Raw genomic sequence first — 25,715 nt, 5'->3', positions numbered from 1 at the left:
CATAAATGTAGCTGAGTACCTTCCCACACATCTCAGTGGCTTCAGGGCACACAGAAGTATTAAGCTGAAAAGTTGTCAAAATGTGGGTTTTTGCCTTTTTTCCATATACTACTTTCCATAACTCTACAATAACAAATTTTTATGTGACTTTAGAGTGGCTTCCTGTTTACAGACAAAATGCAATAATAGAAATGAAATGTTTTAACATACTGTACTATCTGTAGCTAAAGGCTATTCTAGACTCAATTAAAAAAAAATCAAATGAGTAAGATGGAAAAAGTATAATTTATTGAGAAAGAAAGTGATTTTTGTTCAACTACTAATGCAACATGGGTAGATTTGGTGACCATAACAGTTTACCTACTTGACTTCTCTCCCCTATGAACCATCAAGCTTGTGATGAAACAGGATGCCAAGTAAAACCCAACAGAGTGGTTCCTACATTAATATAGGGCTCACAAGCTTGTTTAATTTCTGGTCAGAAAGAAGTCAGATCAGCTGGGTGCGCTATACACACGGGTAACCTGTAGATAGTCTTCTTTCCCCACAGAGTACTGCTTCACCATCTCCCTTCCCAAACTGCACTACTTCCTAGGGAGAATATGAAGTAAAAATCTTTTACAAATCATTACATAAAATACAAAGATGTTATGTTCTGAAAATTTAAAGAAAGTCTTCATGAAACATCGTTTATGAGGCAACGCATCCTGAAAGGTACAACTGACAAGACTAAGTTGAGAAAACGCAACATCAAGAAGGGTGCACTGAAATCAGGTTTGAACAAGAATGTCCCATAAATTTGAGAAGCCATATACTGATTTAGAAGCAGGTTATTTAGAAAGAGCTTTAAGAAATTAATGACCTCAGCTAGTTAATATTAATTTGCCTACGGTGAATGGCTCTTCATCTAAACTGACCTGTGTTTGAAGATCCAAACAATGCCCCTCACCTTCATCACACCACGTCTTCTATTTTTATGTCCAAGTTTTGGGCTGAAACTTAACTCAAAAATTCCCAGCCACTACAAGGAAATCTGTTCTTGGGGAATTTCCATTCCAGATGATGGCAGAAGTCTGTGATCTCATGAGTCCTAATTCAGCAGAGTGCATAGTTCAAGCAGGCTCAATTATCTTTGGATAAGCAACTGGGATTTTATTTTTTTTGCAGCAGGAAAATTATTTATTCAAAAGCCCAGTCCCTCTAGAGTTCTCTAAAATGGTAAAGCATGTTTACTTGACCATCCCACTCAGCAGCATATTCCCAGTATTCACTGTTAGAAACATAGAACTACTTTCACAATAGGAAAACCAGAAACTTTTTGACATTCACAGAACAAATTAGTTATTATTGTGACAAGGATGACATTTGGACCCCTTGCTGGCAGTAATATCAGTGTATTGACTACTTTGTCAACATTCATCCACCAGTCTTTTAGGTGCTCAGAGAAACACTCCCTTATGGACAAGCTGATCTGTTGTCTCTGATGACAGGTTTTGAATTCCCCAAGGAGTCACCCAGCACATGTGTGTGTGGAGGGGGATTTCAATGTGCAAAGACTATGACCAGTAACTGGCACTTAAGGTATTAAAGCGGTTAGAGAAGCCTGATCAGTATTTCCTATCCAGTTGACATGCTACTGCAGACAGCCTTTCACCTTCTGAGCTGCTCACCCTGGTAATCAACAGCTGAAGGTTAGAGAGCTTTCAGTTTGCATTGGGAATGCTAAGAAAGATGTATCCCATCTTAATAAATTCTTCACCTTTATTTTGTACTACATTCCAGAGGGTCCAATGAAAAATGTCCATTGTTTTAATCACAGATAGCCAAGTGAGCAACCATCAGTTGTGAATGAAGACTTTCTGTATAACCAAAAGGCCCCTGCAAAACACAACTTGCAGATTTGCCTGTGATATTGATACTGCTGGTTAGCCACACTTTTACCTCTTAACCCAGGGAGCAATGTTTCTGCCAATTCCTTTTTGGGTACTCTGCTTCTTTCCTTTTTTATCTCCTCTAGATTTGGCATTCACCATTCACTGGTGTAAACAGCACCAACTAAGGCAGGATTATTCTTCAAGAGCATGCAGGTTTTAATAGAGTGTTTCAAGTAGGGCCTCGAAGCTTGCTGTCTACATAAACTCCTCCAGCTCTCACTCCTCTGTACATTCCTATCTCTTTCAGGTAGTTAATTATACTTGGGATGAAAGTATCAGTGAATCATAAAGATCTCTACCAGTTTGGCAGCATGATCAGTGGTTTAGGAGCTTAGGGTAGATTTTCACATACGGCTTACACATTCCTATCTAATAAACATGCTTCGGTAACAAAGGTTAGGTGCATAAATAACGTGTGAAAATCATCATTAGCCTTCTTGGTATATTTAGCTAGGCTCTATCTAGATGAATGTGGTTCTGATCCTTAGTTTAAGATATTAATTCATCCTTGATTCAGAGCACAGGTTCTTATGGATCATCAACCTGTGTAACTTACACATAGCTTGGGCGTAACAATTATTCTGCAGGGTGATTCACTTCCATTTCAAAGCTGTACTTTTATCTTTCATTCCTTCCTCGATAACATTTTTCTCAGAAGCACTGGAAGCTGAGGTTCTAATGAGCTACACACCTAGCTACAATGAGTTTCAAAATTCTGCATGCCCAAATTAGGAATTTTCCTCTCCTGGTCCAGGGTAAATACACTAATTATGATAATCTGATTGCATATTTTGTTATGGAATAAATGTTCACAGGACATCTATTTAAGTCCATGGAAGGAATGCAATCAAGTTCAGAATTTAGCTTAACAGTGTTTTCCTTGGCTGCGTTAGACACTAACTTCTGCAGTGGAGCATGTCAAAATAATTGGTTTGGAAGAGGCAGCAGGGAAGTTGTTATCTGACCAAGAAAGAATTTCAGAAAGTCTAAGGTGGTCTGCCTTTTTGTACCCAGTTTGACTTTCTTCCTTCATCTGGCACCAAAAGAATTGCTAAACAATTAATTGTGTGGATGACAAAATATGACAGTTACTTTAACAGGGATTCCTGTTGCTAGTAAAACTGTTATTTGCCCGATACAAATGAGGAATGAAAGGAACACATAGAGAAAGTTAACCCTCCACTTGGATTTCAAATAAGGACTTAGCTAAACTGCAGGACAGTGAGCTTCATCACTCTATTTTGTCATCAGGCAAGCGTCTGAATGGCTAAATTAAAGTGACATTTTGGACTGCATAAAGCAAAAATGTCTTTAAAGATTGATGTATTCCCTAATACCAACAGGCAGATCTCAGATCCAGCCAGAATTATACCGATGGAATTATGAAGGTTCTCTCTTCTAGGCAGTTATATTTACAGTAATACTTTTCAGAGCTGTACACCCACGTGCAAACAAAATCTGTAGGCATTTTGCAGTTTTAATATGTTGTCAGAGTTTGATCTTGGCCAAGTTTCTTTAAACCCTCTTAAATCAGGAGATTACTTAGTGGATGACTGGCTCCCACTCTCCCTCGTTTTTATTTTTCATCTGTTTCCTTTTTTTATATCCTTCCTTCTCTCACAGCATCTTGCTCAATAACATGGCTCAGTCTTATGAATCATGTTTGCAGAGAAAATATTTAAAGACTGTCAGCGATGGAACTTTGATGTGCTCCACATCAAGACTATGCCAACTGCAATGGCAACACAAAACATTTCTCAAAGTGAATATGCACCTATTTAACAACAGGAGGCTTTTACTTCAGATATCAAGAAGCGGAAATAAATGAAAATTAAGAATGCTTGGATGGTTATTGGGCAGCTGGGGAGATTCCTGGGGCAGACAGAAGTGCCAAATGGAGCTGTATTAGTAATCTCTCTTTATCCTAGGACGGGTCTTCTATTTATAGAATTGCACAGCTCTTCAAGGGACTGTAAGATTACATACTTATATGATATTGGAGCAACATATGCATTTTACATGTAACTGACTAATACAGGCCAAAGATGCTCCCAAACTTTTATTAGACATTTTAAATAGTACCACAGATTATGTCCATCTGGTTGTCTCAGCTGGTGACAGGCATTTTCTCCTGAATGGCCTTCCCTCTGCCTTTTTGTATAATTCCCAGGATTGAAAAAAATTCACCCTCTACCTTCTGCTTCAATTTCCTGTGTATCTCCTACATAAAATCCTCAGAAAAGAGCTCCTTCAAAATTCCAGATCACACCAATGACTCTTCTGGGTCATACCCAGTCCAACATACATTCGAGTAAAAGTAATTTCTACTCCACACAGTGACATTAACTTCCTATTCTATATCTAGAAAGCAATAATTTCATAATGATGCTATTCTTCAACAGCTATCCAAAGTCAGAACTAGAAAAAGACTCTTATTATTCAGTCTTAACATTGATTCACTACTGGAAATAGCATTTTACCAGCAAAATTTTATTATCAAATTGCAGACAATTCTGAGGCTGCAGAGGGAAATATTAAGCATAAACAGTAGCTGATATTAAAGTTATATGCATCAACCACACAAGAGAAAATGTAAATGTAAGCTTAGATTAATCTGGCTATCTGTCTTTTCTGATGAAGAGACACACCAAAAATTTGAGGAAATTCTCTGGTTTTAAACAGTGAGGCATTGATGTCTCTCTTCCACATATGTACAGTGCCTAGCACAATGGGGCCCGGACCATCCCTGGCCCTGTACCTCAGGGTAGTATGAGTATTGCAAATAAAGAATCAACGTGTTTCATAGAGTGACAAACAAGACATCAAGCAGTATTTTGGACAAATGATACAGAAGACTGATATAAAGAAACCATCCAGGTATTAAAATGAGTTCCTAATAAAAATACAAATAGAAAAAAGGAGAAACATACATAAGAACAAACTTATTTTACAGCATTCCGGCTATGTCAGAGAAGAACAAGACACTGAATTCACTCTTCACTTCAAAACATCTAACATCATCATGTCTAACTCTGCTGCTCTGTGTGAATACCACAGACAAACAGAATTGACATGAAAGCATGGATTTCAAGCTATATGCTACTCTGCCCTGTAGTCTAGGCACTAATTCTAGCATCTGTGAAGAGACTTGCAGTGATAGTGCAGAGGTAAAAGCTCCAGAGACAATAAGGCATAGGTCACGTCTCTTTGGACACCCCTTATCCTTTTTTATCATGCATGACCCTGTAAGAATGTGCAATGCGATAGTCCAGAGGGAAGAAGCACTAGGCTGCCGGGCTGAGCTTTTGCTGGCTGCAACTCAGATATGACACAAAGTCATGACCATCTTATGTAAAGACTGATAAGAAGGCCGTGCACTGTTTATGCTATATCAGTGTGTAATTAGAAAGTCTTGTGCTTGTATTGGTAGGTACACTGATAATCAGCCCTCAGGAAAAAAAAAAAACAAAACCCAACAAAAAAACCACAACAGAATGGAGAACCAAAAGTCTGAATATCAAAAGTAGTTAAATCCTTCAAAGAACAGAACTGCTCTAAGATTAACAGCTTTTGAAACAGCATGATTACAAGTACCTTCCCCAAGTAAGGTGTGAATCAAGCTGTTGTGGAAGTGAGTGAGTCAAGGAGTCTCATGCAGGAAATTAATTCCATTGTGCACATTCTTCCTGTGACCCCAGCCTGTTTGCTGGGAGGACCAGAGAACTTCTATCTCTTGGGATTTTATTTTTCTGTCCTGTCTGTCAATACATTAGAAATAAAGCTTTAGCACAGAAAAAATATTATGGTCCCAATTCCCCATTACTTAGCATAAAGTTATTCTCTTCAGTGCAAATGCAAGTATTTCAGTTTCTCTGTTAACTGCTTTGTAGCACTACAAATGACTGCATAGCTGCCAGGCAATGGTAAATCAGAGTCTGCATTTTCACCTCAGGTAAAAATATCAATTTGGAAAGCATACCTTTAATTTACAATAGGGTTCTAAAAGCTCTTCTATTCTCTCTACAGTTTTATGTTAATGTTTGTTGGTTTTATGAGTATGGAAGTAAAACTAAGGATTGCAGGCAGCCTGGTGCTTATGTCCCCATTTCCTTCTGTTCTGAAGAGCAACCTTCCCGCTTTTAGCAAAAGTAACAATTTGTAAATCCATCTCATCTTTACAGTTGAGAACACCTCTCTAATGACTATGGCCAGGGCCACAGCAAGCTCATTTCACAAGAAAGAGCTGGCAGGACTCACATGTAACTTGCTGTCTTGCAAAGCCAATGTGTAGCACCTTCCTCTTTGTACCAGACAGTTCTTTTCTGCTCCGGTATGTGAACACTCAAAGCACACAATCTTTGCAATCTTTTGAATGACATATAAGCCTAAATCACAGACATTAAAGTTTGAAGACGCCCATGTTGGCAGAATGCAGACAACAAGCCCATGTTAGTGGCAGAAAGTCAGAAGAATAGTCCACAGGATCGAAATGATCCATCTACATTTATTTGTAGTTCATTTAAGCAACTCCTTGTTATGACAAACCTATGAAGCATGGAGATCCATTAACCAAAAAAACCCCCAAACAAAACCAAGATATATATAATGGATTTAGGAGAGATTAGATTTGGATTTCAGATTTCAGAGTTGTACACTCATCTCAGTGGTAAGAAAGGATGACCACAGAAACTTCTGAGGTAAACATAAATTAATACTAAGAAAGTAACTTAAGAAAGTAACATCACACCCCCCCCCCCCCATCTTTTCTTTCCCTTTCTAGCTTTATGTAATAGATATAACAATCAACTGGGAAACATCATCCATGTGTAGAAAGCGCACACTCAAATCCAGTCATAATATATAACATGCCAAAGAGTTTGAAGGATCAGTATGTTTTTGCATAAGCTACAAAGTATTTGTCAGGCCACAGCACAAATATTTCCATAGTGGACAGTAATAATATACCATTTTGTTAACCCATCATTTGAACTATGTTGATATTAGTAAAGGAAAAAAGTTTAATCTATTTTTGTTATAAACTCGTAGTTTAAGCTATGATAGTATTTTCAGTATTTAGTAACACAGACTGATGTTTTCAAAGCCTGACTTAAGAGTATTCAGTGCAACGGCGCTTGCTAATATACTGACTCTCTTAGGTATTTTTTTTAAAAGTTGAGTTTATTTGTAACAGAAGTTGTTTTGCCTTGTTAAAAATGAAAGTACTCCTGTTCTATGACGCCTATACTTACATACATGGCCCCATTTCACGAAGGGCACTAATCCAAATTATTACAAGTACTAAATGCCAATTAATTCTCCCTTATGAGTTATGATAAATGATTATTTTAGGGTGAAGCTATACATTTTCCAAAGGGTCTTTATCACAGCTATGTTGACAGGACTTTAAGTATGGTGGTATGCTTAGTGCTACCCTAAAGTAGCTGAAGTATGTGCCACAGCAGGTGCCACAAGTAGAACATAGATTTGCTTTGACATTAGAACATAGGGTATAGAGTGAGTGCAGGATTGTTTGATGGATTTAAAAAGAGCATATGTTGTGAATGGTTTGGAAAATCGGAGCCTTCGGGGTATAACATCAGAGTCAAAGCTAACTGAATTTGAAGAAATCCTGCCTTGTCATGGCAACAGTTGTTTGTACTTTATGACCATCAGGGTATCCGTCATTAAAGAAACATTTTGCCAGCTCTAAGGGAAAAGCTCACTGAAGTGTAACCTCTTGGTGAAAGTAAGACCAAAGTATTAAAACATGTTTGAGATTTAAGGGATACATTTCTGCTACAGTGTGTACGTAAAAAATATATTTGCATCTCTTTTACAAAATGTAAAACAGTTTACATTCACTTCACACTCTTGATAACGCCCTCTTGGTAAAAACTTAATCTTGAATTTTTGCACCAATTCCCAGCATCTCAGGATGTTGATAATCAATATACTCCTAGTCATTCAGGCACAAAGTGCCACAGAAGACAACAGCTTTTACCAATCAAAGGATCTCTCTGCATCTATGACTTTATACATCCCTAACCCAGTCTGACCAACTCACTCTAACAAAGTAGGAGATGAAAAGCCCCTCCTTGTTAGCCATAGCTATACCTCCCTGCTGACACACATACACTTGAATCCATAAGCATGCATATGCTCCTCCACTTCTCACAATGATTTGGAAACAGTCAATGTGGTTGTAATCTGTGCCACAAAGTTTCTCCTACAAGAAATTTTTCTGCAGCTTCTAGTAGTTTTGGCCTTTGCAATGTCATTCTACAAAGGTGTTGATTATTCCATTCCTAATACCTGAGCAATAGTGCAACAGTATCTAGTTTTCATTTTCACAAGTTACTACTGGCTTTTCTTGATCCATCTGCAAAATCAATTTATCGCTTTCTATATGAATTAAGGTCACAGATAAATCGTAAAAGTGAAATATCTAAACAGTCTGTTTGATAGTCAGTTTATAGACTTGAAGTATGCCAAAACTGTAGCTAAAATTAAAGATCTGTGAAAAATAATGGAATCATCCCAAATGCCCCTAGGCAAGCAACCTAAGCAGCCTATAAATTTCCTAAATTAACTCTAAAATATATACACAGCCAGAAAACCTCAACCTCATCTCTGATTAAAAAAATAGAGCTAGATTCTCAGATATTAGAAAAAATACCACATTCTATGGTGTTCAGTCTCCTTCATGGAGTTATGCTGGTTTATACCAGCTGAAAATATTACTCTTCTCTCAGTGAGTGTAGCATTTCTCTTACAGAATGAATTTTAACTTTACATTAAGTGATATTTTTTCCAACCTTCTTTTATACAAATGATTGAGAACAGCAGTATTATCCTTCAGCACATAAGGCTTTCTTGACAAATATATTTCCCCTGTAACTTCACAGAACTAGTGGAATTATACCAAGAATAAATCTGTTCCAGTATCTTCAGTTACTCTATTTGGAAACCAGTCATTTGCCTGACCTTCAGTGCAAGGCTAAAAACAGAGTTTGTCTGTCATCAAGAGCCAGTGAGATTTCAGATAAAACAGAAGTCATGGCTCCTGCAATGAAATTCCAGGAGTGTCCATCAAAGGCTTGCCAACAATAGCATCTCACTCAGTCAATACTTTCATATTTTGATAAAACCAGGAAAAAAAAAAAGAGGAGAGATTTGACATTTGGAACTGGGCATGTCAGAGACTTAGTATTCAGTTCGAAGTATGCAAAATCAAAATAATTCTTTAATTATATTATACCTAAACTTTTATGACTTTAATAGCTTTGGTTCTTTAATGGCCCAATCATTTCTGACACTATTGACAATCTACTTTTTTTTTTTGGGTTGGTTGTTTTTTTTACCCCTACTGGGTAACATTCCTTTTTGCTACCAACACTAGAACGTATTTAAAATAACACAGATCAACACAAAATAGGTCTTCTTTGTTCTGAACCCCAGTGTAAATATTGTGAGCAAACACTGAAGTGGAAGCAGGACTATTTATTCTCCAAGTTTCCAACTTCCTTGTTTAAATTAAAATAGATTAATCTTGTGTTCATTAGAATAGGAGAATTGTTATAGAACGATAGCTGCTAGGCAAGACTTCAACCTTCTTCCTTATGGTCCTGTGCCAGTACGTAGACTTACAGTGCCCTCTCTTCTTTCAGACTCGACCCTGGAATTTCTCTTGACATTACTCAATTCAAACTTACACCTCAACATACTACCCCAGTCCTAGCAGGATATTGCCAAATGCTTTGATAGAGAAAGACTGGAATAGCAAAAATTACCATTCATTTCCACATGCATCCTAGATATTCATTAGTATATACATAGGTTGATAACAACCTCATTATCTTGGATTATATGCTTACATTTCCAGTATTGGTGCAGTTTGTCCAGTCTTGCAGTTACTTCTTACCTGTGTTTCTACTTAGAGGATATGAACAGCTATTTTTATGGTAAGACTAAGGATAAGAGTGGGTTGGAGTGAAGCTAGCAAAAAGGATACCACATCATCTTTAACATGGTGCTCTCCTACCACAAAATGGACAATGTATATTTTAATCAAAAAAATAAAGATCTGTCCTAGTCTCTCTCTCCCACTAGTCTTCACAATGAAAATTAGCCACAAGAAACAGAAGATGGACGTGTCAGAGATAAGAATAGAAAGGAAAAAGTCAATGAATTTCAAGACATCATGCACGTGAAGTGAAAGCTGTATTTCAAAGCTAGGCAGAGGTTTTCATAGTATCAATTTTTAAGCGCAGCTTATAGGCAGCCCTCCTTAAACATGAGGCCATAGTACTCTGTTATATTATCTAATTAAATTGAGAAGTGTCACAGTGCAACCTATTTGCAATACAAAATGATACAAGTCACCAGAGGAAGAGAGGAAAGTGTCAAGAGGCACAGTCAAACCAGTGGCTATTTGTCCTTGGTGTCACAGTAGTGCCCTCAATGCCCACAAGTTCAGTTGAAGATGCTGGACAAGTTTTGCAAATTCATCCAAGAAGAAATCATCCACAGACATCAAAACTGTTGTCTAACTAGGCGAGGCATGCAAAAAAATTAGCAAAAAGAAACAAACCACTACAGCTGGGAGAAAAATCCAAGTCTCCATGTTCTTGAATACTAAAGGAATGGAACTGGACAAAAGTAAAAAGATACCATCAAAACAGCCTAGATTTTTACTTATTCTGGTAGAAAAGCAAGATAAAGTGGGCAAAATATAAGTCATGGTGTGACAAATAACAGAGGAAATATATATATATTATTTTATATATATATCAAGAGTACCTATTCATCACAGGCATACAAAAAAAAAAAAAAAAAAAGCAGGAAAGATTTTTCTATAGGACATTTCCATCCAAAGATAAATACACAGGTAGCATATATTCAGGAGAGAAAACAGGGAGAACACTTCTTCCATACCAACCAAAAATGTAAAACTAAGCTCAACTGAAAAATTATCAAGGACATTACAAGTCACCTCCTTCATCTGTTCTCAGAATTTGCTATCTTTCTAAACAAACATGTTTTCACTTGATTTCCTATTTCCTTTCTTTCCATTTTTTTTTTAAACAGAAATAAACATAAGGATCTGGAGCTTTTAATATTATGGCTTTACTCAAAAATATATGAATATTTTCAAATATATTCAAATAAATATTATATTCAAACAAATATTAAGAAACAATTAGATGTTTCAACTTCACCTCTTCAAGGTGGTCACCATCAGCTTTTGTAGGGTGTTAGAATTTAGCCAGAAAAATGCTTTTCTCTTATGACACACTGAGAAAACATTTTTACTGACTATCACATTAATGTAATTGTAGCAATGGTGGGAGGATATGAACAGCTTTTCAAGATGGCATGCACACTCTTCTTTTTTCAGAGAGACTTCGGTAATTTGTGGGATTTTCTTGCTAGTTCCTGATCCATATTTTGCTATTGTAAAATTGGGTTTTACAGTAGAGAGTATTTTCTACACATCTCTCTTTACAGCATTAGTATACCACAGGACAATCTCATACTATTGTGGATGTATGGGCTAAGATAGCCACTACTAAGACAGTAGGGGAAGATTAAAACTAAGGACTTCTGGCATCCAGGCCAGAACATTCACCATGGATGTTCTAAAATTAAATGCCAGCAAGGAAAGTTTCTTTCCAAACCCTTTATCTACACATTGAACAAATAGGCTTAACAATCAACTACACAGAAAAAGTTCTTCTTTGGCCTCCCAAGCTTGGAGATGCATGTAATATTGGGACCCAATCCAATTTCTGCAAAACCAGTGGGGAATCAAGGCTTAATGTAGACAAAAAAGTAATATTGTTTACAAGTCCTCTTAGCGATGCTTTCCTCAGATATAACTAATCAAACGTCCAGTTAATAAGGCAAATAATTGTAAGTATTAAATTATATTAAAACTACTCCTTTGTGCTGTTTCCTGGCCTATAAAGAGTTTTACTAAAACAAAAAAGTTATAGACCAAAATAAGTAATTGTGCTAAACACTCAGAGTGGCAAGAGAAAGAGACATCTACCCATATCATCAAATGGCATGAAACTCAGATCCAGCTTTGAATTCCTTCCCCATGGGAAGGATCAGCATCTCACACTGTACTTATAAAATATAATACTGTACAAGAGAGTGTCTTGCCTCCTTTACAGGTTGTCTTTAGGACACATGAACTCCAGGGAATTGTGGGTGGAATGTATAAAAGATCTTATTGCAGCTGCTTGTGCTGCACCTGTTCAAGGGATAAATAAAGCAGCTAAGTTCTAGTTTTGGTTTCATTCGCTGCCAGTCCCTTGATGTGCAAAGAAATTATATACTACCTCCTCATCTTGTCAATCATACTGCAAAGATGCCTTCAATATTGTGGAAGTGATAATCACTTTTTTTTTGCCAGGAATATTCCCACAAGCTGGGATAACCTCTATGACAAGTCACACACTGGGAAAAACCAAAACCACTTCATATTCTTCCAGACAACAACCCCATTCATGTAAATTATCAGTCCTTAGGCTTCTTCCCATTCCTACTAGGAAAGGGATTAAAATTGGGTCTAGATTAAACTGATCTGAAATTAAAACTGAATTAATTCATAAATTCTCTAGAGTTTACAGGTTTATTCTGCTTTGTTTTTTCCCCCCACTTTATTCACCTCTGACTCCCAAAGCTAGAAACATGTTACCAAATTGTATAAAATAAAAAATACTAGATCTGTGTGAGTTGAAGATCCAGACCTTTTTGATGCGAGTCATAGGGGTCTCTCCATTGCAATTTAGGATACACACACACATCTTCACAGGGCACATTTTCTACACAAGTTTGTTGTTTCCATTACTCCACAGGGCAGATTGTTTCTTAAACTCTTGCTCACTTGCCTATTTCTTTAGGTCACCTAAAGAATGTTTTCTAGAAATTCAACCAAGTAAATGATGTTAGGCTCAGAAGATACAACATGGGCATAGAAAAGATGCACATATTCCTGTGTTTTGCCATGAAGAACTTGCAGAAATGGCCAAACCCACTATCTGATGGTATTTATTTTTTCTTTTTTTTTTTTTTTTTAAAGCTTAAGGTGTCCTTCTAGCTATGCTCAGCATATTTTCTTCAGAGAAAATGTTGGAGATTACAATCTAAAATTACATTTTGCAGTGTGAGGAAGCAAAGCTCTGCAGAAACTTAAGCACAGAAATGTAGGAAAAGGGAATTGCTGATGAGCAGGACAAAATCCATCATTTCGCGGGCCATAGGATGCGTGGCTGTAGAGGAAGCAAAGTCTCTTCCAGGAATTCTCAGTGGAGATATACTCTATTCTCAACACAGAAATTATATTGGTATCAGTTGCAGCTTGGGTTCCCCAACACAGGGTGAAGAAGACTATTTAATACAGCAGTGCTCGTAATCAGGGAAACAGGAAACCCCACAGCTATGCACAGAGCAGTTATGAACCTCCAGAAGGTACCCGGTTTAGCCAACTCCTTCCTGTACCCTTACATCCTGCACATTCTTTCTCTTTCCCTTCACTGTTCTGTAAGGAATTACAACACCATGTGGAAGGCTCTGTAAGTTTCACTTCCCAAATGCAGTCTTCATGCCTTTGCTCCTCCACTCACAGTGCACTTAATCTGAACATCATCGAAAGCCGGGAGCAAAGAAGTGATGGCAGACTCCAGTGAGGAAGAATGCGTGGGGTAGAGCAAGGAAAGGCAGGCAAGGGAGAAAGCCCACATCAGCATCCTGGGCACAAGGAAGGAGGAGCCAGCAGAGTACCATCCCAAATGGACCAAGGATGAATGCCGAGAGCCAGTGTTAGGAGTCTCCCACATGACCACAGACCACAGCAATATCCGTATTTGTCCTTGCAGCCAACTGCTAAAACTAAGGCACACAGTTCTCAAGGGTGGGATAGTTCCTCCCTCAAAAGAGATGATAGCTTTGTTATGCCTCAGGGATGAAACAGCCAAACAATTCTGGCACCCTCATAATCGGTTCACTCTTTCTGTCAGGGGCTTACCCCCAACAGCCTGCTACCCACGACTCTGCGCACTTGTCCTGAACTATTGACAACTATATGCCAACACAGCACATATTTAAGTTCTAGAAATGCTACATTGAAAAGAAGCAGTACTAAGCAGTAGGCAATTAAACTGAGAAGAGATTGCTGTTAAATAGGTTTGGTTTGTTGTTGTTCAAACAAATAATGACACTTACAGACTTTTGACCATTTCTTGCCATCAAGAAAGCAAAGCAGAGGCGTAAGAGAGATCCTCATCTGCCCCATCCCACACAGTTGAGAAAAGGATTTGATCTTGAATAATTTGTTAGATGATCTTACCCCTGTACTCGGCACTGGTGAGGCTGCACCTTGATTGACTGTGTTCAGTTTTGGGCCCCTCACTACAAAAAGGACATTGAATTACTCGAGCGTGTCCAGAGAAGGGCAACAAAGCTGGTGAAGGGTCTGGAGCACATGTCGTACGAGGAGCGGCTGAGGGAACTGGGGTTGTTTAGTCTGGAGAAGAGGAGGCTGAGGGGAGACCTCATCGCCCTCTACAACTACCTGAAAGGAGGTTGCAGAGAGATGGGGGTGAGTCTCTTGAACCAAGTGACAAGCGATAGGACAAGAGGGAATGGCCTCAAGTTGCGTCAGGGAAAGTTTAGACTAGATATTAGGAAGTATTTCTTTACAGAACGGGTTGTTAGGCGTTGGAATGGGCTGCCCAGGGAGGTGGTGGAGTCCCCATCCCTGGAGGTGTTCAAGAGGTGGGTTGACATAGCACTTAGGGATATGGTGTAGTTGGGAACTGTCAGTGCTAGGTTAACGGCTGGACTAGATGATCTTCAAGGTCCTTTCCAACCTAGACAATTCTGTGAAATTCTGTGAAATTCTATAATTTAAGTAAACAAGTGAGATAAGAATCTTTTAGACAGGAAAGCAATTTTGACAGTAGGTCAGGAGGGTACTTGTATTTTGCAACTCCTGTCAAAAAATTAGCAGAAAGACCATTTATTTCCTAGAGTAGTTAATCTTAGCCAACTCTGGTGAAAGAGAACATCTTGTTTCGGCTGCCTAATTCTTTTTTAAACACCTGCCATAGTACTGCCCTTGGCCATTTTTGAACCAGCTATGACTAGGTAAGGAGAGAATGCTGACATTCTCAAATAGAGCAGGATGGTCCCAGTGACCCCCAGGATCAAGAAAAGGCAGCCCAAATTCACCGTAATACCAGAGCATTCTGATTTGGCACTATGTACCAGAATCTGGGGTTACATGTAGTATTTTTGGAGTTTTGGATACCATGTCCCATTCCAGAAGCTTGAGGTAAATGTAGCATTTGTTCCCATTCAAAATAGCTTCCTAAGTTACAGGATGCTTTAAATATAGCATGAGAGTCCCACAGAGGCTTCTGAAGAGTGTGCATGGCACCCTAACCAGGTATAATAAGTACTACAATGCCTTACAGTTATTTTTCTTCATGCCACAAATACTAATTGTCACTAATACTGGCTTTAAACTGAAGAGTCATAAATTGTTTAAAGTGTGTGCCCTTAAACCTGTTACCTTTAATAAAAATAAGAGTTTATGTCTATTAACAAGTATGGCTAACCAAGAGCAGCAAGTAAGAGAGCCAAAATAGCCTAGCAGCTGGAATTTGGACTCTGGGCAAGAGAAAGGAGCGGATATGGTGCGAGCATATGAAAGGCTGTGTTCCTCCTAATCCTCAGCTGCCATTGCTACAAATCAAGTGTATTTGGAAGGATTTTGGGGAAAGGTTAAAACCTATTTATGCACAGTGTCCAAGGCACTGAACACCTGTGGCATAGACGATCACAACACCAGCTATGCATGTGGGAGGTGCAGAAAGTAACTCTACCCTTGCCAGGGGATTTGCACGCCTTTAAGACATTTGACCCATTACATCTTCCTAAAAGAAGAGCAAGATCTCATTGACTTTTTGGAAAAATGGCTGCTAGCCACTACTAACAAAAAGAGGAGTCACCTTGCATGTTCAAGATGTCATTTGGAGCCATTCGTAAGTTGGAAATGAATTATTTTCAGGGTACCTAATTCCAGAAACACAAGAGTGCCTACAATCAAAGTCAGTTCTTCCTTCCTCCTCTGAATAAGAGCTGGGTGCTCTTGTTCCTGAAAATCTTTCAGAAGAACACAGAAACAGCTTCATATTTGGGGGGAAAAAAATGATACTCTCCATGGATCTTAAAATGAAAGTTTTCTGTCCAGACAGTAGGGCTGGACTATGTCTTAGGGTCAGCTTCACACGATCAAGCTTTTATTTCTTTAGGACCTTAAGTTATGATAGCAGCTAAGTACATCTCTTTTTTTTTCTCCTCATCTATGCAGCAGATTTTGACAGCTGATAACTGTTTGCTTTTAAATATATGATATGTAAATTATGGGTTACCACAATGTGACTGAACAGCACATTTGTTGACATCCTTGTCCTCACTCTGTACCAGCAAGGATGAAATTCTTTATGAAGTGCCATTTATTAAGTATCATAGCATACTTTTATTATATTAGGATTTAAGAATTTAGACAATTGTAACAAAAAGCCTATTCTGAGACTTTGCTCTCTTTTCTTAAGGCTTTAATTACACTAGTACAGAAGAAACAGTCCTTTAACATGCTGTATACAAGCCACCTTTTTTCAATTAGTTATTCATTTCAAAGCATACCATAACTGACATTGCCAGGCAATGTTTTCAATTAATTTCTTTCCTCAAGACTTGCAAGTATTGATTTTTACCATGTTCAGCAAAAATTTCCCTCTTTCCTCTCCCCTTCTCATGGTCTTTCAATGGGGATTAAATAACTTACCCGCACATTGCGCATCTGACTATTCCTGCAACAAAACCCAGTGAAAAAAAGAAGAGTAGTATCGCATATTATATTGGATACTATTTAACACTATTATGCATTAAAATGGTGGCATCTCATGTACCTATGTGCAGAAAGTTCTAGCCACATACAAATCAGCTACACCAGATTGACTCCTCAGCTAGCTCCAGTCCACTATGAATGCTAGATTATAGTGAAGACCATTGCATTTTGTACACCATTTTGATACTTTCACAGTGATACTAAAGGTTTGTGGGTTTTGGGGTTTTTTTTTAATACTCACATTTTACAGAGTTATAAAATAACTAATTAGACAACAAGAGTGACCAGATGGGAACTGCTGTTGCTGGTATAGAAAGTTAATGCTAATGTATTTGCAGAGCTAATTTCCCTCTGTGTTCCACTGGCTGGAGAACATTTTGCACTAACGTATTCAGAATGGAGCTAATGACAGAGTTATCTGCTGTGTTATGAAGACAGCCATTTACAGAGTTCAGATATCAGACACTAATAAAAAGTTCTACCTGAAAAAAGCTTATTGTGCATTTTAATTATAAAGCACTAACAGTTTAGCAGCTTTAAATTCATAATTTAATGGTTATCTCCTACTGTGTTTACTAGTTCTAAAGGATCTGCAAAATTATTAACTTTAATAATAATTAAGTAAATCCGAGGACTTCCTGAAATACTACATGAACTATATTCTCAAATAAATAAACTCTAGGTCAAAGGCTGAGCAATTTGTCAGAACAGAATATCCAGTTGCTAGGGAACATCATTAAATGTTAAAACAAGAGGTAAAGGAACATAACTTATTTGAGTTGAGAAAGCTGCAAAGTCACTGTGGAGTGGTTTTTGGCATGAGTAGTAAGCTAGCACAAATAAATACTGACTGTATTTATAACTGAGTTGGTAATTGCATAGATGCCATTCAGCCCAATTATTTCATACACTGAGCTCTTTTCACGGATAATGCCACACGAGCATTGATGATTCAGATACAATCACATCCCAAAGAGAAAAGCTGCATTTAGCAGGTGAAATAAAGAAAAGGCTTCAAACCCACGGGTTATATATTATGTGTCAGAATAGTCAGAGCAGCAGGTTTGATGATGTAACATCATTTAAGCCAGTACCTCAGGTATTACAGGCCATTATTCACATTAATCTGGCTTACATTCTAACAGGGCTAAATGTTTCCCCTGAAATTCAAAACATGGATAGAACTGAGAAACAGAACCTTAAATAGAGCTGTGCATGATGTCTGCACAGATACTGCGCTGCACAGATACTGCGCTGAGTACATAATACTCCTTATATACCCCTGGCCTTCAGCAGTGAGCTTAGTATTTAGTGATTACTTTAATCACACAAACAGATAAGAGGGGCTGACTTTCAGTTCCAAACACATACTTGATTTATAGGAGAAATCATTTGACTAAGAGCTGTAGTTAGCTCCATTTTCTTCCTGAAACCTATTTGGTCAAGTACAGTACATGCACATTGCATTATGATGCTAAGATTTAAGTTAAAATTATAATAAAATTCCACTCAAAATCATGAGTTTAAAGATACAACAACAAGCTGCATGGATTTTTCAGAATGTTTTCTGGAAGGGAAGAAAACAAAACTTCTTACATATATCATGATTGTTTAACCTGAAGGGAAAAAATAGTACATCTTGTGCTGGAACTGCTTTGTATTACAAAAATTGGGTATTTGTTGAAATCAAACCTTCGCCTGAAGCGTTAGCAGCTCAGTGAAACACCCATTGGTATTACTCCTCATACCTGACAGACATTTCCTGTCTTGACCAAAAATACTGTATCTCAGTGTAACTAGTGCCTTACCTCTTAGAGCACCTGCATGGCCAAGTTTAAACCTCTGTTCTGCTTTATTGAGAGCAGAGACTTGAATCTCAGAAAGTCCCCAGTATCCAGGGATTTTCTGATCCCCAGGCACCAGAACCCATCTCTTTCTCTGGTCCAATAAGTATTATTTAAAGAGAATGCAACTAGAGGACTTGCCTTGTCCAACATACACATGCCACTTGTGTTTGATGAGAGATGCAACCATGCCATACAAATGCCCTATATACTGGACTGTCATCTACAGTGTATATGCTGACTGCTGGAACATCTCAAATGAACAATACCAAATCAGCAGGTTTAGGAGTTACTTGTAGGGTCACGCTCACAGAAATATAATAATTTCTAATAATCGTGGCTATAAACATACCAGAATTGGCTTGCAAATTAGTTTGAAAGCAAAGATATCATCTAAAGTAACTAGCATTCTCTCATGATACTGACACATTTGTACATATAACAAATGACTGCAACTAATAAAATTCAGAATGCTGTAACTCTGGATGGAGTGACTGTTGCTCAAGAAGTGATCTACAAATTAAGCAGATTATCCCAAAGAAATACCGATGCCCACAGAATAATTGTTTTATCAAAAACAAATAGGAAAATTTTGGAGTGTTCTTAAAAGTCGGTCTGGAAGTATTTAATTCTTCTCTCATGAGGAACTATTTTGAATTAAATTGTAGAAGACTGGAAGAAGGTGAAACCACTCATGCATAAGAAATTACTACAGTTTAGCTAGACATAAGACAGTCATTACATTAAATGGCTCACTCCCCCTCTCAAAAGTTGACTCGGTCATCTGGGTTTTGGGGGAAAAAGAAAGCATCTCTACTGAATCATAGTTAAAAAAGAAGGTTTTTATAGGACAAGAGACTTACCTTTTAGTTCTGTGGAATATCAACTATTATAAATACTAATCTATGGCTTTTAGTATTGTGAAGGACTTCACATTTGGAGATAAAAAAAACTTCTCAAAGTTGCAGTTGTAGGACAACTACTCAGCAGTTCAATTCACCAGAGATGGGTGCTTAACAGGTGACGTGGAATCAGCATTTCAAGTGAACTTGTGAAATTTCTTCAGGTCAGTCAATACAGGTAAACTGCACTCCTCTGATTACAATTTATGTACAGCACCATATTGCCATCCAAATGACAGTTGCAGAATGCACAGTGCCTGACACAGATAATCTGAGGTTTCCCTGCATTCAAGAATAGAAGAAAAAAGCAAAGAGGGACTCCCTTCACCCATCACTTGCCTGTTGTAAGGTACTGATACCCCATATGCAGTAGGCCCACAGGACATGAACACTTTCACATAGTTCCTCTAAAGGAAATGCAGTCACAGTGAGAGGCTGACACGTGCGAGGGAGTAGAGGAGGGACAGGAAGTAATCAGGAAAAGATGCTGATAAAAAGAATGAGCCCAACAAATGTGAGAAAAGCCTTTCTGCTCCTCCAGAGACATGGACCATGTACTCTAGCATGGAAATGCTAGAGTAGAGTCCTTTTCCTCCCAAAGAGCTGTTTCAGGCTGCTTGCGTCAGAATAAGTATACAGATCAGCTAATTTCATTTTTTTTGCTATTGGTGTTTGCCATTCTCCCTCACTGCGCTTACATCATCACCAGATTTCAACTTTTTCCTCATTTAATAGAATAAAGCCAAATTAGTTCTCTAACACTTTTGTTTAAACACTGTCTCCTTCAGCTTCAGGCTCTGGCTTTTGATTTGGAACTCAGGCAACTTTAAAAAATACCCTCTATTTGGAAACACAAAACTGCACGGATAATCACAAGCATGAATATACCAGTCATGAGTTACCACACTGTTCTGGATAATATTTTCGCTACCTCAAAGGATGATAATTCTTGCATACCTTTCAGCTCACCACATCACCTGCAAGCCAGTCTGTCTCACTAGAAAAGCTTGCTGTTCAGCAATAATCATGCAGAAATATATGAAGTGGCTCTGCTATTGCACCCATCCATGTACAATCTTACCATCTTAGGTAACATGGCAACACAGCACTTAGATAATTAACTATGCCTAAAAGCCTTCTTACAGAGGATTAGGTCTATAAAATTAATGAATTCTGCTTGCAAGCAGTAGGAGAAAACAACCTGCTTTGCTGCCCATGTCAATTTGGAAAGATCAGATTTATGAATACCACTGGTGACGGCTCTTAGCATTGCCAACAACTTGCAAGTCTCATTCATTTCAGTAGGACTGACAGATGCTCAGCTTTTCTAAGAGTCTGTCAATACTGTTTTCCTACCTCTGCTACCTGCCCACGACATCTCATGACAGAATTTGTTCTAGAGAGTAGGATCATCTGCAGGGTGGGGACTGGAAAAATATTTTTTAAATCTTCCCAGATTATTTTCTAATGCCATTGTTAAATGAATGTGAAAGCTGCAGAGTGACCTTAACTCTTCTCCACTTGTTTTTGTCTCCTCTTTTCCTGTCCCCACCCCCTATGTTAGTCAGACACTTATTTTTAGATAAGGAACAGATAAGCAGAACAATCCATTTCAGGGGAACACATCTTCACGTGTCACCCAGCAGACTGACTGTGACTCCTGTGTCTTATGCTGTTGACTATTCAGCAGTGAGCTGATCACCTGGACCTACCTGAAGGGAAGAAACAGTGTCTCAGACAGCATTTTAAAGAGTTCTTTAAAACTGAACTGTTGTGCCAAACCGCTCTGTGTAATTCCCCTCCTTGCCCACTGTTTTAAAAGCATTTTCCTGAACAGAAGCATTAGCAATGCCACAATCTTGTGCTTTTGTTAGTAGGCTTCAAACACCTTCAGTTTTTCTCCCCTGCTTCTCAGGTGAAGTGCAAGTTGAGTGGAAATTGTGTGGGGCTGGCTGACAGAGTACATGTCAACAGACAGCTAAGCCACAGCTCTAGTTCCTAAGTCCAGGGTGCCCACTTTATGCCTAGGTGTGGGCTAGCTTCATATTGGCACAATACCAGCTTCCCCTTTCAGGAAGGTCCTTGGAAACATGCAGGCATAAGACTATAGATGGGATGAACAATTCCAGTGTGGTAGACTGTTGCCGTCATGTTTCTCAGGAGCTCAGAGGCAACTCTCTCACAATATGACAGAAGAGCACAGAGTCTCCATGTAAAAGGATGAATCTTTTTGTTCTCTGTGGCCCAGCCATAGTCTTATGGCCTGGGGGCAACTAGCATATAATGAGCATGTCTGCATGTAAACCCTATCTGCCTGCATAGAAGGATACTACACATATGTAGGCAAAAGGGCCATGGCACATCTAGTATTAAAAGCAATTATAAGACCCTTTAAGTTGAAGCATTTGGGGTTTAGGACTCATATTGCAGATTGAAAGTCTAATCCCTTCTCAGGACAGCTGTGGATCAAAACCAGTCCATAGATAAGTGTATGGCATCCACTGGCAACATTTAGAGCTGTCTGCCCTTCCTAAGAAGGAATGGGATTTGCCTCACAGTTATCTTCCCTCCCCCATTCCCCCACCAAATATATGGAGGATGTATAGTACATCCCCCATATGTAAGTACAACTTTCCTTTTCCCTCATGGTAAGATTGCAATTATGGCTAAGTGCACAGCTCAACTCACTTATGACTGCAAATTGCTGATTAGAGGAATATCTGATCTGTTTGGAGATATATTTATGTGAAAGATGCTAAAGAAAAAATAGACTTTAAGAATATTATCATCAAAAGTCATGTATTACAGTGTGTTCCAATTAAAAAGTATCACAACCAGCAGGCATTCCTACTCCAGCTCTCCCCGAAAGAGGTTACGTTCATTTCTGCATGCCTGCTTTTCCTCCCTAAGGCAGGCTACAAAATCCAATTCCATCGCAAAGCAATACTCCCAACTAAAAACTGGGCCTTACTGGAAAAAAGTTCAAAACATTTAACAGTGCTTTCTGACACTTCTACTGGTGGAAATGCAGCCAGCTGTGTGAAGAGGTAATTCCTCTACACCTCTGGGAATCCAGCCATTGCAGTTTCACTCCTGCTCATCATATGCTCTCAAAAGCCCCATGAGAATCATGTAGCCTTTGGGCATAGTGAGTATACTTTAAAAGATTATAATCTGAGACAATGGGTTCTTTGGAAAACAACTGGCTTTTCATTTCCAATGGTGTCATACAAAGGGCAAGTGCCACAGTCCCAGCCCTTGACTGACAGCCTCTAGGTATGACTGAATTACTTAAAAAATAATCAACACCATACAGTGCAGGCTGCAAAGTGTCATGGAAATGCCTACAGAAATATATTGGCAGCTCTCTGTACTTACCTGGGGTGGGATAAGTGAAATCAGTATAAATTTATGAAGTGAATTTATTTTTGTTGGCAAGGGTTTTTTTGGGTTGTTTTTTGCTTGTTTGTTTTTAATAACACTGACAGAACAGCCTTCTTTGCAATTACTATGCTGCTTCTGCAAAAGGGGTTATGAAAAGTTCCTCTCATCATCATAGGACTTAGTATTAAGGTAAATATGGCTCTGTCTTCAGAGAAAGGAATATTGTGCATAACAGAGATCAAATAATACAGAGCTTTACAGTATAAATATGAAATACCAGAGTTTAAGATTTCAGAAGCTCACTGATGACTTTGAATCATGACTGTTGCAGGGATATCAATTTGGTACCCACAACTTAACAGACTGTGTTTTTTCATTATTAAAAAAACAGTTTTTGAAGTAGTGTAGGTGGCTTTTTTTTTCTTTTTTTTGCGGTGGAGCAGACCTTTTGTTTGTATTCTATTTGTTTGTCTGATTAAATCATTCTGGTATTCCTTTTAAACACTGTTACATAAGTAACCTCTCTTGTCATTCCACTGCAAAATAAACCTTCTGCAGGTGATTTGTGGAAGAAGCAAGATGTCTCTAAAAAGATCTGAACATTCTGGAACAAAAAAAAAACCAGAGGAGGACAGAGCTGCAACAGGTAGTAGAAAACAGAGTTCCCAAACCAGAAGTTACACAGACCTATCCGGTTTGGTAAGAGAAGAGTAAGTAAGGGACATGCTTAGAAATGTCCTGAAAACCATCCAATGTTAAAAACTTCTAAGAAGCTGAGCTAACTCAGGTAATAAGAGTGCTCCACTGCAACACCTTAAAACATCGCTCTTAAGAAAAAAAAAGATGGCTAGGAAATAAATGGACTGTAATTGACAGATACACCAGGTAATTAATTATTAAATCATATGCTGTTTGTCAGCTGCAAATGGAAGGCTTCTGCATAATTTAAGACTGTATTTTAAGCACTACTGAGTCTTCTGCTTGACATGTCTAATTTTCATGCAATTATTGCTCCCCCCCCCAAAAGAGGGGACATGTATCCCTATCTTTGTCCAGTTTTAACACCTAGACTTCATGTATTTACAAGCAGTTACATGTTTATTTTTTAGAAATGTAATTTTATATTCCCATTCATGGTTGTTCTACTCCCGTCCCCCCAAACAGACAGCACTAGTGAGGCCCCTATCAGCAGAAAGAGAAAACGCTGTACAAAATAGAACTGGAAGCTTATTTAAAAGAGGCAGTATCGTCATTCTTAAAAATACACAAAGCAGAACTGTCTTCCTGAGGCATCATCAGTGCCAGCTTGTACCTTGAACTGGTGTATTTAAAGTTCACATTATATTCTCTTTATTCAGACCTATCTGCAAAGGTGCTCTATTTTGCTAGACCGGGTCAGAGTGTACATATGACTAGTTCACTGCTATTTTCCAACCTAAACAAGCTCAACAAAGGTTTTTTTGCTCACTTACTCTGGAGATGGTCAAGGGCATGTTGAAGTCCTTGCCCCCTTGCAGTCGGAAACCCCATGGTCCAGGTCCATTCAGAGTCACGCTGTAAGCCATTTTGTACCTCTTTCACAAGGCAACAACAAGGAACTGCAGAACAGAAAGATGGGGTAGACAGAGAAAGCGTGAAAAAACAGAATGAGAAAAGGGAAGAGTTTTATATAACGAAAGCAATTCTCTTTCTGCCTTGCCTGCTCAGTCGTGCTCTGATATCACCTAAGAATAGATGGGAGCTATAATGCAGATGCTGATATCCCAGCTGAGTAGGGCCCATAAAAGGTTTGTAACCAGATACCTACTATGCAAAGACTTCATGACTCAGAGGTCTAATATAGCCCCCAGGGAAGGGGACAGATCTTTCTAGGCTTCTCAAGCCCCCCTGTATACTCAGTCACTTTATGGGCAAAATAATAATAAAAGAAGGAAGCAAAATCCCATGCTAAAATCCCAAACACCCAAATATCTTTACTAACCTGTTAACAACTGCATAGGCATTTGTAACTTCTGCTTCAGAACATAGGTTTATTGCACCGTGATATATAACGTACTACAAACAACATAGATCTTTCAGTTCTCATACCTCTTGTACAGTTTTACATAGATCTTTCCATATGTAGCAGGAAAGGCACCAAAACAGTGTTTACCTTCTTCTGCATTTGTTTGTTAAACTGAAAAAAAAGTATATAGTACATGCATTTAGCATCACAAAAAAACAACCACAACTTCATGTTTGGCTCTTGGTTCCATAGCCCTTGCTTTCTCAAGGGAAAATTAAAATTTATTCTCTTCGAATGCAGAAAGAGGTACTATGGTTTATTTCTAACCAGCATTTCATCTCCATGGCAAAAGCATAGTTTCACTACATACCCGTCTAATTTTTTCAATGCAAGTCTTCTAAAGGCATGACACTTAAGTGGAAGGCTAAGAATACAGATAGCTGGCTAAGTGTTTCCTTAATTCATTCCTTGATTTTTCATATTTTATATTCCAGTTGTTAGGTGTTCCATAAAACTTAATAGCCCTTGCTCAGTAACGCTGGATAGCATTTCTGCCTTAGATTAGGAATAGCTAAAATAAAGAGAATAAGAAGGGGAAAAGCTGTTGTCAGAACTGCACATATAAACAAAAAGCTTCTACTCTCAGGGTAAAGTTACAAACATTAAATAACGCTCACCCCATTCAAGTCATTGATATGTGCAGGAACCACTCTCCTGTATCTC

General features: G+C 38.4%; 1 protein-coding gene across 10 annotated transcripts in view; it reads right to left on the bottom strand.

Moving 5' to 3' along the window:
* LDB3 (LIM domain binding 3) overlaps positions 1 to 25,715 on the bottom strand; it is a 130,608-nt gene that overhangs the window by 99,306 nt on the left and 5,587 nt on the right. For 9 of the 10 annotated variants that reach the window (XM_074830436.1, XM_074830438.1, XM_074830440.1 and 6 more), the window contains exons 1-2: positions 24,687 to 24,762; positions 24,460 to 24,585 (exon numbers count right to left, since the gene is read on the bottom strand). In XM_074830436.1, coding sequence (XP_074686537.1) covers positions 24,460 to 24,552 — 93 coding nt within the window. In that variant the 5' untranslated portion in view covers positions 24,553 to 24,585; positions 24,687 to 24,762. Of the gene's footprint in view, positions 1 to 24,459; positions 24,586 to 24,686; positions 24,763 to 25,715 lie in introns of those variants that run through there. The other variant, XM_074830437.1, reaches the window with a different exon arrangement.

The sequence above is a fragment of the Strix aluco genome, chromosome 7, assembly GCF_031877795.1.
Source record: "Strix aluco isolate bStrAlu1 chromosome 7, bStrAlu1.hap1, whole genome shotgun sequence".
Classification (NCBI taxonomy): domain Eukaryota; kingdom Metazoa; phylum Chordata; class Aves; order Strigiformes; family Strigidae; genus Strix; species Strix aluco.
This window is presented reverse-complemented; position numbering and strand designations above follow the sequence as displayed.